The sequence below is a fragment of the Trachurus japonicus genome, chromosome 4 (genome assembly GCF_045865225.1).
Source record: "Trachurus japonicus isolate A0001 chromosome 4, Traja_1.0".
Lineage (NCBI taxonomy): Eukaryota > Metazoa > Chordata > Actinopteri > Carangiformes > Carangidae > Trachurus > Trachurus japonicus.
This window is the reverse complement of record NC_140910.1, coordinates 23,534,648-23,551,165: the sequence shown is the minus strand read 5'-3', so window position 1 is coordinate 23,551,165 and position 16,518 is coordinate 23,534,648. Positions and strand designations below refer to the sequence as shown.

Below are 16,518 nucleotides of genomic sequence, written 5' to 3'. Positions count from 1 at the left end.
AGTAGTGCGGCTATAAATATTAGAAAAAACACTTAAATTACATTATATTCTTACATCTGTCTTGTTTTTGTCTATTATATCTTCTAGAATTGATTTTCCACCAACAGGTCTTCCTCTAAGTCTGGGAGAGTTTCACAATTTCAGTGGCAGAGAAATGAATGAACCGTAGAACAGCAATGAGGAATGTGGTGAAAACAATTTGCAGAGCTGTAGGCGGGTACATATATGAAAAAAAACCACATAACCCTAAAAAAATTCTAACAAAAGGTTTCTCAGCTGTTTTTTATAGTATTAGATGTCCTTAATAACATACTAAAAGTTTACCAAAATTTGACCACTAGAAAGGTGTCATTTTCAAGATGGCGTCCAAGATGGATAGGAAGCCTGAGGAGACACTACAGGTGAATAGGGTAAAATTTTTAACTAACAGATATCACCATGAAACTTCCCAAGTTTATCACTTACATTAAGACAAATATTTTTTGTATTACAAGTTTTGTCAAATTGTGTGTTTAAATATGTAAATTAGGCAATATCTCATTAAATATGCGCTAATTTGCATATCCGAAATCTGAACAATGGATAAAAGCCACTTTCAAAATTCTTGTTTTATTTTGTTGACATACTAGAGTCAGAAGTTTTTACAGAGGGGATTTTGGATATCTCTCTTTATCACTCTGTAAATGAGAAAATACTATAGCCCTAAAAATTCAAATATCGTCGTGTTTTTAGGAGTAAAATGTTGTATAAGAGCCCGAAATCTCCACTTCAGCAGCACTTACAGACACCAAACCTTCCAGTTTGATCCCTTTCTATATTCTGAAGGTTTTTACAGAGGGGATTGTTGATATATCATTCATAGCCTGATTTATACAACATTTTACTCCTAAAAACACGACCAACTTGAATTTTTAGGGCTGGTGACAGTATTTTCTCATTTACAGAGTGATAAAGAGAGATATCCAAAATCCCCTCTGTAAAAACTTCTGACTCTAGTATGTCAACAAAATAAAACAAGAATTTTGAAAGTGGCTTTTATCCATTGTTCAGATTTCTGATATGCAAATGAGCGCATATTTAATGAGATATTGCCTAATTTACATATTTAAACACACAATTTGACAAAACTTGTAATACAAAAAATATTTGTCTTAATGTAAGTGATAAACTTGGGAAGTTTCATGGTGATATCTGTTAGTTAAAAATTTTACCCTATTCACCTGTGGTGTCTCCTCAGGCTTCCTATCCATCTTGGACGCCATCTTGAAAATAACACCTTTCTAGTGGTCAAATTTTGGTAAACTTTTAGTATGTTATTAAGGACATCTAATACTATAAAAAACAACTGAGAAACCTTTTGTTAGAATTTGTTTAGGGTCAAGTCATATTTGTACCTGACTACTGAGGGACTTGGAGCTCTGCCTGTTGTTGCCTTTGTGTGCTTGTGTACTTGTCATAAAATCTGGTCAAAGTGGACCTAAGGTGAATTTGTAGCATACTCTTAAAAGCATGTACTGTATTGGTGTTTATTCTGTGGTGGTGATTCACCTAATGCAAAAAAACAAGTAGCAGACAGGAGACGGATTCACCCTATAGTCACTATGTCAGAGTCATATATGCCTATTTGATCATTATGAATTCACAAAATTATTACTCAGCCAGTTTACGACGGGACGTCATCCCAACTGCCAGGCTATGATTTCTGCTTCATGAAACAGCAAAAACTCCTGAGTCAGAGGAGCAGAAACGCGTTGGCAGTGGGCCTCAAGTAAAGCAAGGCTGGACTTTCAGACAGCCTCAAATAACTGTGTAACAGCCTACAGCTGTCATAATATTGGAAGACTCTTAGTTCCTGTTCACGAGGGTGATTAAAATGTCAGAGAAAAAAAAAAAAACACTTCTCGGTCAGAGCCTGGCTGGAGGAAAGTTACAGAAATGCTTTCCCTTCAAACAATCAAAACACATCAGGCGCGTGTGTGTTTGTCATTAACTGTGGAAAGGTGAAGCGTGCAAAATGGCAACTATGAGCGCTTTAAAGAGTTTCTAAAGCTGAGTGCATTTGTCAGGAGTAAACACTCAAATAAACAGGCTTGTTAAAAGTTTGTTGTAATAAGAAACAGAAGCAGTTTCCTCTTCTACTGTCAATATTTGTCACTCTGTCAGTCCGTGACGCATGTTAAAATAAAATAATCAAATAAAAAACAAGAAACGATCCAAGTAACTCATGTGACTTGTTGCACCTGATACTGGAATGAAACTTGTCAAGAGCAAATTGAAATGTGTTCCAGAAAAGGAAGCTGCCTGATAAGACTTGTTCGGTCAACAGGCCACTTTACTTCGAATTTCCGGCTGTCACCATCGGTAAGTCAATGATAAATAGCCTCAGGGGCAAAGCATCACCTTATCTAAGGAATGCACACATGACTGAGTCACCTGAAGGATATGAGGTGTAAAGGACTCACCTGACATACCGACATCAAAGCACTTGAGAGATGCACTTAAGATCTCTCACATGTGTAATACATACTCCCACATATAGACTGAGAGTAGGTTTTGGGGAGGGTGTTTACATTCCAGATCTTATTGTTGACCTTCATGTATGTGATTCATCTGAGCCACACTGCTCAGAAACCTTAACGCGAATATATGAAAAGCTGTGGGCGGTTGTAATTGCATGCTCTCCGAAAACTATGGGTAACTATACACTTTAAATACCACATATAGGTACGTCATGGAGCCTTTAGCTCAGAGATGGATGATGACACACAGACCTGTCTGAGACCACCTCATTTACCGAAAGTTTCTCATGGTCCTCGACCAGAAATTTCTAACTCTTCCAACTGCCAACCAGTCTTTAAGATATTAAGGTTTGTGTGCTGTTTTGATTGAATGGGACTGGATTAGAGTGGTTGCCACAGTTTCCGAGTTTATGGCCCCTCTCTGTTTTCTCCAGCCCCTGTGTGAAGGGGACATACTGGTAGACGTAAATGCATAGTATTTGTAAACCAAACAGAGAGATAATACTGGTGTCTGGGGTCTAGAAGTTCAACAGCTCTTTTTCTTCTCTTTCGGTTTATGTCGTCCTCACATTTAACTGTATGATTTCCCACTGCCAAAAAAGATTAAGACAATAAAGAATGAATAATAGGTTGTATCAGGGCACAACACTTCACATGTGACGCAAGATAAGAATTAAATCCTGGTAGCTGCAAGAATAAACCAAATTCACCAAATGTGAATTCAGTCGGATTGATATATAGAAAAAGATACAATGTATATAAAAGATTTATCGAAAATCCCAATCTTGTATCTAATAATAGCCAGTAATGTGCTTCTCAGGCACAACTTCGTTGCAGTCCACCAGAAATAGCTTGCAGATAAATTTTTCCTTGCGGCATTACCATAAGTAACTATTGACAGGAGCACTGTTAGTCTCAGCTCTCCACCGGCCTGACGGCGACTGAGGGGAACAGCACAAATCTACAGGAGGTGACACCACCAAAATGTCAAAGCTCACACAACATGAATACAATTAGTAAATAGTAAATATTCAGGAAAGGAAATACGTATCAGTAGAAAAACAGAAACAGATTTTTTAGTGAAATGTAAATATATTACATAAAAACACTGGTTGCGCAGTCATAAAGCACATGACGAGTTAGCCCCAGGGGCGTCTTCCAGGATGGAGCCAGCATTGTCACATTGTCTATCTGAAATCTGCATCACCACACTCAGAACTCAGACATCTCCAGACCGCCTTGACATCCCCATATACGAACACCCCAGTGAAGAGACGCTGCTGTGATATTTATATGGACATCCTCGCTTCACATAGACCAGTACACTTTCTAAGTATATTGTGATTGATCTTGATGATACAAATAAATTGTGTGTAATTTTAGCTGGTAAACATTGCATCAATGAATGTGCCAAAGCCTGCGACCTCATCCCTAACAGAAGATTGTCTTTCATGAGCTTCAATTTATAAAACAACTGTTTTGTGTTTTGTCTTTATGCTACCATAATGTACGTTTTTTAAAATCTTTTTCATGACTTTTTAGTTGGTGTCTCACAACTCTTTTTTTGAGTGGTCCCCAACATTTTTAATTTTGTCAAGGGGGAGGAGGGTAATTTGCAATGAATACTGTCTTTTTATATCGCCTCTGTATTTTTAATGTGTGCTGTGAAGTGACACCGATATAAAGTTTATCTATCTGTCTATAATAGGGAGGATGATAGCAGTCATTAACCAGCACTAGAAACCTCAGATTGGCCCTGCTCTTCAACTGGTTTGGTGTCACTTTCTCCTAAAACCGCAGCCCTGGAAGCTCCAGTCTGAGAACTTCCTGGAGAACCAGCGAGAATCATCCCTTTGTCTTCACTCTGGTTGGGACAAGGATTGCACCTTGTCCCAACCATGTTAGTGCTTCTGGTGCTCCACTAACTGATTCACCAAGAGATTAAAGGTCAGAGTCAGGAAGTTTGTGGTCGCCTGCACTGCCTGTTCCGAACAAAAGATCACCCATCAAGCTACTACTTGTCCCACATCTCCTTTGACTTTGTCACCGGTTTGCAACCATCTGACAGTAACATGGTCATCCTCAGAGGGTGCGTCTCCACTTTAGCACACTTCCTGCCATTACCGAATTACCATCTGCTGAAGACATTGCTAAATACATGTTGCAACATGTTTTCCCGCCTGCATCGCCTCCTGAGAGATGTAGTCTGTGACTCTACATTCTGGAAGGATCTTCTGTTATCCTCTCGTCCAGTCTTAGACCATCAATCCAGACAGTCATCAACTTTCTACTGATGATGACCTCCAGACGACCTCCAGCCTGTCCCTCATCCAGTGTGTGCCTGGCTGCCAACCTCCTCTCTTCCTCAGCCAGGAGAGAGAAGCCAATTACAAATTGGACAGTGAATCAAATATACGTAAATATAACAAAACTCCTCTGTAAACACAGAGTATAACTATAAGGTCTGATGTATGTTAGTGATACTGAAATGAAAATCATTTTGAGAAAACTGCCTTTATTTTAAACCATTAGCTACAGGTACAGTATTTAATATACAGGAAATGACCATGTTTGGATCATCTGGTGACTGTGTGGGAGAGAGAGAGAGAGAGAGAGAGATTAATAACAATACAGGTGATGACATGGTGATGACATTGAGTGTGTGGTCCTCCATGTTGCATCAGAACGCTGCTAGACGGTAAAATGACATTTTATCTCCACTAGTCACATTTTATGGAAGCAAAAATCCATAGTCACGAAATCCCAAGACTGACCAATGCATGAAAGTGTTTTTCCCAAATATGTCTCGCTGCACTAGACAGGATACAGTGCATGTGGAGACTATGAAGAATGCAGAAGGCTGACCTCTAGTGTTTAGAAAAAGGTGTGGGAGAGAGAGAGAGCTGACCTGGTGTCACCCGGTTATCTCACAGAGCAACTCTGAATGAAGTACATGCAGGGAAATGATTCTGTTCATCCATCTTTAACACTGTGAACTGTCTCTTCCATGGATGTCCCTTATACCTTAAGACTTTCAGGGAATGACAGTCATAATGTGGCTTAACGCACAGCCAGAAATACATCAGTTATTTCAGACTTCCTATAGATAAACAGATGGTTAGATATATAGAAGGCTAATATTGAACCTGTAAGCTGTTGTTGACGGACGTTTTTAGACCAGAAGGTGCTAAATAATCTGCTGAATCCCTTTTTAAGTAACCTATGCTTATCGAGGGACTGAGAATAATGAAACCCCACCTGACATGTATACTCTGTGTGCCTGAATAAAAAAGTCCACTAATCCTTTAATCCAATAAATGCAGGACGCAGACACAGAGATAAAGGACAGAAGTCAAACGCAGTTGCATGAGGTGTCCCTGAAAATATGGTGTGGGTGTGTAACGCATTTACCCTTCGTATTTGCTCTTTAATGATTCAGCACGCGGCTAAAGGGCAGCTCACAGTAAGGCATGCAGGGAGAGACAAAGACATAGGAGTGACTGAGGGGTTTCTTTTCACACGACAGCTTAAGGAAAGACACCAACTTTAACTTATTGGCTGAGTTCATGTTGTTCTAAGGCGAAGCTTTAGGTAATTAATACCTGCTCTCACGGTGGTAGATGAAACTGCTGCTGCTCAGTGCAATCTCCCGGTCCTCCACTTTATACACAGTTATGCACGTGCATGGTGAATCATCCTACTTTTGCAGAGATGCTAAAAATTGAGATCACTATCCTGACACTTCATACTTCAAGTCAACTACTTTAAAAGGAGAAAATGTTGTCCCTAATAGTCCACTACGTACATTTATTTATTTCACCTCACAGTTCCATTTACTTTTGATATCGATGTGTTATGCCTAAAACAGAGGTTTACAAATTATGCAATGTAGATTACAGTAAACAAAGCTACAGCTCCACTTTGAACATTAAAATGCATATATATGACAAACACAACAGTATAAGACTAACACTTTGAGTATATTTTGAATGCAGGACCCTTGTGGACCATTGTGGTATTAGTACTTTCACTGAAGTAAAACATCTCAATACTCCTTTCACCGCTGAAAAGAACCCATTCTTGAGTGATGGAGACTTACAAAGAGACAACAGCAGGCATCTGATTACAAACTATAACAAGAATTAAAATGTTTTCTTATGTACTTTTTGGTTCAACATTTAACTATTTCACAATTTGGTTTACTAAAGTGCAAAATCACTCAACAGCTTTACTATGGTATGATTTTCTGTGATGTTTGGTACTTAAAACAACACAGTTAAGTCTCATTAAACCCTAACAAGATACAGTAGATGGTTCAGCTTTCTGCTTCTTATCTGTATTTGTTGAAGGGCAGTGCTTTAGAGTCTAACAGTGTTTTTTTTTTTTTTACATCTTTGCTACAGTAAAATAGTTTTAATTTAACCTTAAAGTTATTTGTGAAAACGAAAATATTAATTTAAGAAGTAAGAGGAGGATATTTGTATCAATATTAATAACAAAAAGGAGCACATGATAAAGAATCACTAGATATTCCCCTCCCGTAGCTAGGGGTGTTTTGTGTTTTGAAAGATTCCCATCATGTGGTCGTTTTCGTGTGAGGCTCTATGCCTGGAAGAACTTTGAATTCCAGACAAGATCATTTTATTTGAAAGTTCATCTCGCGGGGATTTGGTGCCCTCGCTTAAGTTAACTCCTAATGTGCTGTTTATGATGGCAAAATGCAATACAATAGCTCTTGTGTACTGCTTTTGGATACACAAGGCTTTTATCCACTGCCCAGTCAAGTGATGTATTTCATCTGTGGTAAAAGAAAAAGAAACTTTTTAAAGTTCAGAAAAAAAAAAGAAAAAGAAAAAAGAAATGTTCTGTTCTCTCTCTCTCTTTCTCACTCTTTCTCTTTTTTATCTTCCTCTCTCACTCTTCATTGTGTGCAGTCAGGCCTTTATCAACTAGAGGCTTCTAATTCCTGAAGTGAAATCCTCTTAGGATCTATGCTCTATTTCTGTTTGGTCTATAGGGTCATTTTTGAAATCTCCATTAGACCAAGCTCATTGGCTGGAAAAGACACACGCATGCACACAAAAACACACACACACCATCCAGCAACAGATAGTACAGTGAAGTGATCGAGTGTGGACCAGAGCAAGGTTAACTACTGACACGAAGCGAGGATTTCACTGTGATCCTGTGAGGTAAGAACAGCTGCAATGGCTTCTCGTATATATATATATATATTTAAAACAATTTAGTGAAATCAGTGAACATTGTGTAGAAATGTACAGAAAAAATACTATGTTTAGTTTTGAGTGGATGGCATAAGAGCTGTAAGGGGATATAAAGAGATAAGCTATTCAGTTGATATGGATTTTGGGGGCCATCTTGATTCGTTATTTGTAATTTGTCATTTACACTGTGTTTTAATATTAAATGAAGATTTTACCAATTCTATTTCTTATTCTAAAGCAGAGTTTTCTCAAACGTATAAGAACAAAGATTTCTTTCTCTTGGTGCAGAAATTAGTCATGGTTGGCTCTGTGTCTAATTGAGAGTCAGCTGTTTACAACAGTTTATTGTCTGTTTCATGCACACGCACAGAAACATAAAGAACTACAACATGTGTATGTGACTTCATTTGCTCATAGTACATCTGATCACGACAAATCTCCGCCTTTGGATTTAGGAGGTTAAAGGTCGCCACAAAGATCATCAGACCAGATCAGCAGCGTGACTGCATGGAGCAAGGGCAACTGTACTAACCGAGACAATGCAGATACGCCATTTAATCCAATGAGATATTAGCTCTGTTACACAACACAAAGCAGAGTGAGACCAAAATATACTGCATCCAATGCAAAGCAGTGCAGATTTGTTAGTATGTTTGAATATACAATTTCAATTCATGTGCAGATCGAACTGAGGTTTATAATTTGAAAATATATTTCATTTTCTCTGTTGTATTTTAGCTTTTAATTAATTATACTACATACTAAATAAATGTACTGTTATAGTTCTTCAGTTTTAATACAGTTTCATGAGTTTATTTGCCACTTTTTTCCACCTTAAAACAGAATCCCTGAGTGGCCACAGCAAGCAAGACAGATCTGTTGGTGTGCAGTAATCCTCTTAGACCATTAATTTGATTAAATATCATGGGAGTCGCTCGGTATCCAGTATCTCTGACACGGTATATTACATCTGTACTTTTACACTTGTCTAATTGCGAACAATGAAAGCATTCATGTGTTACTGGTCATTAACACTTGGAAAAAGTTCAGTTCGATTATTCATTCTAACATCAGCAGCACCCATTGTGCAGATCATGTGAATGACCTTCTTACCGAAACCCTAATTCATTCTCAATGTTCTGTCTGACAGGTAGCTAACAAGAGGAAAATGTCTGCCAAATTGATCGACTTAGAGGAGACCGCAACCCACACGGGTGAGTAGAAGTGGTGCTTTCAAGTATCACACAATTATAGTTTTAAAATCTGATGTCATGTTTTACTAATTTTCTTCATTTAAAGGTATTTTTATAAGGACAAAAGCATCGTTGACAGAACTGTTGGCTGTGATACCAAAGCAGTTTAACTGATGCTTTAATCTTCTCTTTCTTGGACAGCATTGGTGCAATTACTGAACTTCTTAGAAGGTTGAGACGAAGTGTTAATCCCCACATAAAAACAGGCCACAATACCCATCAATGATTCATAGCGGCACTGTGCCATTTGACAAGTAAATCAGTCATTCAGCCTGAAAGCCCACAAATAATTGGTTATTTTAAAGTAAAATTTGAGAATGCTGCTTTATGAAACCACAACCCTGTAACTCGTGCTGGATTAGGATTGAATAGTATTTGCCCCTATAAGTATTTAAATTGTCTTACTAAATAGTCAGAGATATGAACTGTAATAATAATAATAATAATAATAATAATGTCTGAAATTTGTAAAATTGAAACAGCTACAAGGGAAACGCAAACATTTAATTTACATTACATTTAAATGACAGTAAGGACCTAAAGATTGAAGATCATATTTTAAAAAAAAACAGGATAAAGTCTTATTTATGCTTCAAGAAAACAGATGTTAAAGAGGCCACAGAGGTGGCTGGTCAGAGATCCAATAGTCACTACCATTCAGTGACTAAATACAGAATATTATGTGTTTTCTCCTTAGGTCCAAAAGGAGTCATCAATGACTGGAGGCGATTCAAGCTGGAAAGTATGGACCAGGATAATCTCCCACCTGCGAAAAAGGAACTTCTTAGACAGATGTCCTCACCCAACAAGCCAAAAGATGACTCCAGATCAAACCTGAACCGCAAGGTAGAACCCAGAGCTAACAGCAAACATCATTATTCACCATCTATGGTTATGAACGAATCCTTATTGTCATCATTAGATATTAAAATCCAAATCCAATCAGCAGACAGGATGGTGATTGTTGGTGTTTTGTATTTTTCAGATGAGCGTTCAAGAGTATGAACTGCTGAAGGAGGAAGACGAGGGATGTCTAAAGAAGTACAGACGGAGGTGCATGCAGGAGATGCACGATAAGCTCAGCTTTGGGCCCAAGTTTGAAGGTGTGCATGACCTGGACAGTGGAGAGGCCTTCCTGGAAGTCATTGAGAAGGAGCATCACACCACAGTGGTCATTGTCCACATCTACAAGGTTGGGGTCAAAGGTTGCGAGGAGCTCAACACCTGCATTGACTGCCTGGCCACTGAGTACCCCACCGTGAAGTTCTGCAGGATCGATGCTGTTGCATCTGGAGCTGCTGAGCGGTTCTCAGATGAGGTTTTGCCCACGCTGCTGGTATACAAGGCTGGAGAACTACTGGGGAACTTCCTGGCCTGCACACAGCACCTGAACGAGGAGTTCTTCGCCACTGATGTGGAGGCATTCCTCAACAGCTATGGCCTGTTGCCTGAGAAGGAGCTGCCTGGTGTGGAAGACGAAGAGGAAAACGACGTGGAGTAAACAAAGAGTTTGGCTGCTAAGGAGAAAAGGAAGCTGTCTCAAAGACCTGGATAGAGAACCTTTGAAAGACAATTCACAACACAAGACAAGATATTTGGGCTTCTGCAATTAGAAAAAAAACATGACCACGAGTTCACTGGTGTTTGAGGGTTGTGCTCTCAAGCAGAAATTTTATATCACATCGGTAAAGAAATCTCAATGTCCCAGATCTAGGTGCTCACACATATGGGTGTGGGTTACAGTTACCACCCAAACAACAGCCAAACCAGCTCACTGAGTGGGCCCAGGCCCCACAACTAACTATAACTACAATGTTTTATTTTGTAATGCTAGGAACATTACATACTGTATGTACTTGTAAAAACTGTTATTTACTAGACTTTTTGTAGCTATCTGGATTGGATTTATCTGTACACATTATTTATAAATCCAGGGTTCACAGAGAAGTGACATGTCCTAATGTGAATATTTAAATACATGTATACTTAAAGTCTTATGGTTTTTTGCCAAAACTAAAGAAAAACCTTCAAGGAGATAAATAGAGCAGGGACTCTGCAGACTCAAGAGGCCAAAGCACTCTGGATGTGGAAACATTTCGTGTAAACACATCTTCCAGCTGTCAGCTCCAACATCACCTTCCCTCGATTCCTCAGCCCGTGCGGTGGGAGGTACTTGTTGTGTCTGGAAAAAAACATTCAGGAGCCTCTGGTATTAAAACATCATCAGCAAAGCGTCATCAGAGAAGAGTTCATCCATTTGTGTGTATTTTATATTGTGAAAGTGTGAAGAAGTCATGGAAATAGGAAAAAGAAAAGGAAACCGTGGGTACTGGTTTTTCTGACTTAGCCAATAAGACCTTGACTCAGCACTTCGGTCAGTGTTATTATCATCATCATCATCGTATGAGTTTGTAAAGGATTGTTACTATTTTAAACTGTGTACAGAATACAATGAAGCAACTTCACACTGTCCAGACTAAAAAGAATAATAAAATTACAAACACTATTTAAGTTTTTGCTTCTTTTTTTCCCCCGTTTTATTAATTCAGTACAGTCAACAGTAATTTTGCTGCAAATTAAACATAAGGTATGTAATTGAGCTTTTTGAATATGCCGGTAAGTCGATTTTATTGTATTTATTTATTTTTTTACCTTTGAACAGACCAGACCAACTGTTTCTTTGTGCTTAGCTAAACTAACCTAAGCTAGGCTAATGAGCTAGAGGTTGTAGCTTCATATTTATCATACAGACATAACAGTGGCATCTATCTTCTTGTGTAACAACAATAAAACAAGTGAACATTTTTCTCAAAGCACCATATCGCTCCTTTAAACATCTTTGCACAATCTGTTTTTCTTCTTTCAGATGGAGTGTTGCAAAACTCACCTACACCTCATTCACCACCAACATTATCTTCAGATTGTCTCAGAAGATTCAGCCACGATGGAGGCTGCACCATCTTAATGCTCCAGAAATGGGGGTTCTTACATAACCAGCTGTTTTCATTGGCCAGCATTGTTGGTGTTTCACTTGAATTTACTCTGTACTTTAGTGTGTGCAGAAGAGATAGGCTACCAGGGGAAGAAACTGCAAAATGCACATCATGCAGGGATGCATACCTTTGCAGAAGGCTTCCCTCTCCTCTCCTGCCAAAGCAGGTTGTCACATGTTAGGTAACCTCATCTGTTGGTCTTGTGGCACAGACTTGACTCCCCCATGACCCCAGAGAGCTGCAGGCATGCCAAAACCACAACATAAAACCTGCTTCAGACTGCAGTACTAACCCACAATTTGATGTGTTGTGAATTAAATTAAGTTGCCTCAAATCAAACATCCACTGCTGCAGGAAACAGATTGTCACAAAGACTTATAACTGGCGCTAACAAATTGTTATAGAAGTGTATATTTCTATATTCCTATCCAAGAGCCACTTCAGTTTTATTTTCATAAAACTCATGAGTAATATTTCTTGGTTTGGGCAGGCAGATCAGACCAGGGCGGTTTAATTAGTGGTTTTCTTCTCTTCCTTGTCTTCAACTGAATTAAGAGTCACCGCAATCATCTCACTTCACCTCCTCCACTGTGTTAAACATAGTCATAATATCAGACAACAGCATGTAATGGTTGATCAAAGGGTATCATTCGAAGACGCATAGTCGACTCGAGAGATCTATGCTGTGGTAATCAGGCTAATCCTCTTACAGGATTAAGGTTGTAGTTTTCGCAATACTGGGAGACAGAGTGCTTTTACACTTGTTCACATCCATAGACATAAGGGCTACAGTCGTCTGGAACTGAAGGGTAAACTGGATAACATAGGATCTTACAAAGTATACTTGAGCAAATGCACCTCCAAACATGTTTCAAAGTGTCTACTTTGATGTGGTTTTCTGTAAATAAATTCCAATAATCTCTGACATTTTGCCTCCAAATGGACTCCTGACTTCTAATTAATCTAAAATCAAGAGTTAGAGAACTGTGACGCGCGAACACATATTTCTCTGGGGATATACATGTGTTTGTGATTCCACAGTACCGCATCTGGCATGGCTTGCTTCGCCTCTAGCGGGCAACACAAAGCAACACGCTACTTTTGCATAGTAGCGTGTCTAAGGTTTATCAAAACCTTTTGGAGACCTCCCACAACAACAGCAAGAGGTTCTTTTGAGGTGCCCAAACATGTCAGCCAGACTGGTTGAAAAAGTGTCAGCCAACTAGCCAAAACATCCCGTTTTCACTCCTCAGACAGTTCATGCAGTCTCACTGCCAGGCCATAAAGTTCACACCAACTGAGGAAGCTTCTTCAGACTTGTCTACAAGCCTCAGCCACACATCCTGGCTGTGTACAATATAGAGTATATGGCATTGATCCAGAAGAGACAAGGGTTCAATGAGTGCAGCAGAAGCCATTGGGAGTCCAAACACAGTTTGAGAGATTCATTTCGATACAAGATGACTCATCTAGAAGCTCAGAAGAATAGATAAACCATTATCAATTGCAAAGTTGTATTAGCATAATCAAAACATGGAGCTTTTCCAAGAAATAGGTTTACAAAGTAAACTTACTAACTTTGCTGAGTAAAACTGTGACCAGTGTGCACAGCGTCCTGTTTTGCTCAGCACAGTTCAACCGTATAGTTATAGTTCAGTGAATTTCCTTCTTGGAACAAACCCCACAACTTGGTTGACTCATAGCTCCCCTCAAACAAATGTTTACTTCAATGTTTACCCCTGCGCTGAAAACCTGATCCAACTCTCATTTGTGACGTCTTGAACCCTCGGTTTATACTGCCTCGCTAATTGGAGAACTTTTGTGTTTGGACTCTTGGAAAGCCCAGCTACCACGCTCTAGTTCACCCACATAAAAAGCAATTTCACTGAGGTGATGTCATGACAGGGCAGTGGAGACCTGGTTTGAAGTGTGTTGGCCCCTATGACCATATATGGTCAGTGGGGCGGAGGGGAAGATGACATAACTACAAACTGTGATCATGGGCTGTCATCATTAAATCTGTGCTCATTTTAGCCAGTATGTTTAGATATTTGTAAGTTCCTAATGACTCAGTGTTTTTAATTAGGTAATGTAAATGTTTTTGTTTGACTCATTCACCCATTAAGGCATTAAACATGCACGCAACAAACCGCTGCTGGATGGAAAGATTAGATATAATGCAACCGCAACATAAGCATACTATTGTGTTATGACGACAACACCGTGATGTAACAGTTGGTGAAGGAGGAGAGAAAAGATAAGAATCGGAAGTATGAGGATAGCAATGTGTATCCAAGCTGTACATGCTGCAGGAAAAAATAAATTACACTTTATGTCCACCCCCATATAAATCCACCCTTGGGTTGGTCGAACCGGTGTTGTGCATTCTGAGATTACTTCAGTGCATTTGAATGAATCGACAAATATGGAGAAGGAGGAAAGGGATAGGTGAATGGATGAAAATCTCTGAATCATTACACATTTCGAATGATTACACAAGCTGAATGTAAGACTGATCACTTTTTTACATGGTGTTATAGGGAGATTAAAATAGGAAATCACTTGTCATCATGAATCACGCCTCACTCTCAGCAGTGATTGCAGTGTGGAAGTGTCCACGTATCTGGATTTCCGTGTTTGCAATAATCAACGCAGCTGACTCAGATTTAGAGAGTTTGCACAGCGATGTTGCTATAGGTTACTGTACATATTTGTATCCAGGCGGGACGGCTCACTGTAAGACAAATATCTCTGCTGCCTGGAGTGAACCTTTGCCTCAGCAGCTCTTGTGTTCGTGCCGTCAGACTTTTGTCTCCCAGAGGGATCACCTTGGTTATGAACCAATAAACCACTTAGGTATTTGTCAAAACTGGCCCAGACAGGGTCTGAATACCTTTGAGGCATATGTCACCAGGGACAAAGCTAATAAATGACTGAAACTGAAGCAGTGGAAGTAATTAAAGCCAACACGTGGAATAACTGAAACTTTAATTTGAAGATACTGTACATTTGACAAGTGATGATGAACTCCTCAGGATACCTTTGGAAATTTCCAGGAGCATTCTTGTCTGGTCTGCTGCTACGAGGACAATGTTACAAAAAATAATAATTTTAAGTAGAAGGACAAACTATTAATTGGCAGAATGAATAGTTTTATTTAACATTAGTTGAAGTCAATCATTTTTGATAATCCAAATATCACAAACACTCACATCTTATTTATCGAAATAAATGTTTATGATCTGTGAATTTTCACTTTAGGGACCCCCTCGAAAACGAGATGCTGCATCTCAAGGGGCTATCCTAAATAAACTTAAACTTGATACATTGCAAATGTTGTCTGAACTTGTACTGTTTATGCTTGTGTCATTTTAGCCATAAAATTGTCACATTCAAAGGTGTTTAGCCTAAAACATATCAGAATTGGTCTTTTACTCTATGTGTATTTGCAAACTCCTCTTTGTGTAGTAGTAGTAGTAGTAGTAGTAGTAGTAGTAGCAGCAGCAGCAGCAGTAGAAGGACTATTACAGAGGACGTGACATGAGTTGGACACTGGACATGTACTACTTTTAACAATACCAAGCATTTACAACTCTGCAAAGAACACACCTTTAACCTCTAATTGATTTCTATTGTGTATGGCGTGACATTTTTCACATGAAGTCTTCAGTTTTTTGTTTTTTTCATGAGAATGGACTGAATCATATCCAAATATTAATCCTGCGATTGTTTTCATTGTTTGCTCTGTGCAGCTTTGTTGTGACAACCTATCTACTGTAATGTAACAGGAATCTGTCTTAGTTTTGTCATCTCTGGATTTCCCAGGAGTGCACAACACAAGTTCATCCAAACTCCCCCAAAGTAACATAGGTATACAGTTGTATTTTAATGTGTGTGTTGGCGCCACCTGCTGACCATCTTTGAATGGGTGCGTGGGACAAAAAACATCACCGAATCAACTGTCCCAATTGAAATGCAATTAAATCCTATAACAGTAAATAAACCAATAAACATTTAAATCAAGTTTCTTTACATCTTAGTTGAAATAAATATAAGAATATTAACAAATATAAGAAAATTTAAAAAAAGCGAGAACTCACCTAGATCTAAAAGTGACGTCTTCAGTTTTATTTAATAAATGAACAAAAGTCTAAATTATTAAGTTTGCTGTAAAGTAGAGGGAAAATTTAGAAATTGTCGCTTTCTGAGTTTGTCAATGAATAATTTATCTAAGCAGTTAATATCTGACTGTTTTTGTCTTGTTTTTTTTCTGTTTGCTAGAGTGCAAGCACTGTACAATTTAGATATCTGTTTCTGTACATGTCTCAACATTAATTGTTACATGACCAACATCTGACACATGTAGCCTATCTACTTGTAATGTGTGATATTTCCCTATAAATCCCTATAAAGTATTAATCATTTAAAAGCAACAACAACATGTGAACTCAGCTCTTGCTAAAAAAATACAAACTTTACACACAGATAACCTGAGAGTGTCATGAGCTTGGTCTACCTGAGAGAAATA

At 38.7% G+C, this 16,518-nt stretch overlaps 1 protein-coding gene across 1 annotated transcript; it reads left to right on the top strand.

The window, feature by feature from the left end:
• Positions 1–7,478: 7,478 nt before the first annotated feature.
• pdcb (phosducin b) lies at positions 7,479–10,990 on the top strand. Its single transcript, XM_085774868.1, has 4 exons — positions 7,479–7,711; positions 8,895–8,958; positions 9,695–9,843; positions 9,983–10,990. The coding sequence occupies exons 2-4, from the start codon at positions 8,913–8,915 to the stop codon at positions 10,496–10,498; spliced, it is 711 nt and encodes a 236-aa protein (XP_085630994.1). The 5' UTR covers positions 7,479–7,711; positions 8,895–8,912; the 3' UTR covers positions 10,499–10,990.
• Positions 10,991–16,518: the final 5,528 nt, after the last annotated feature.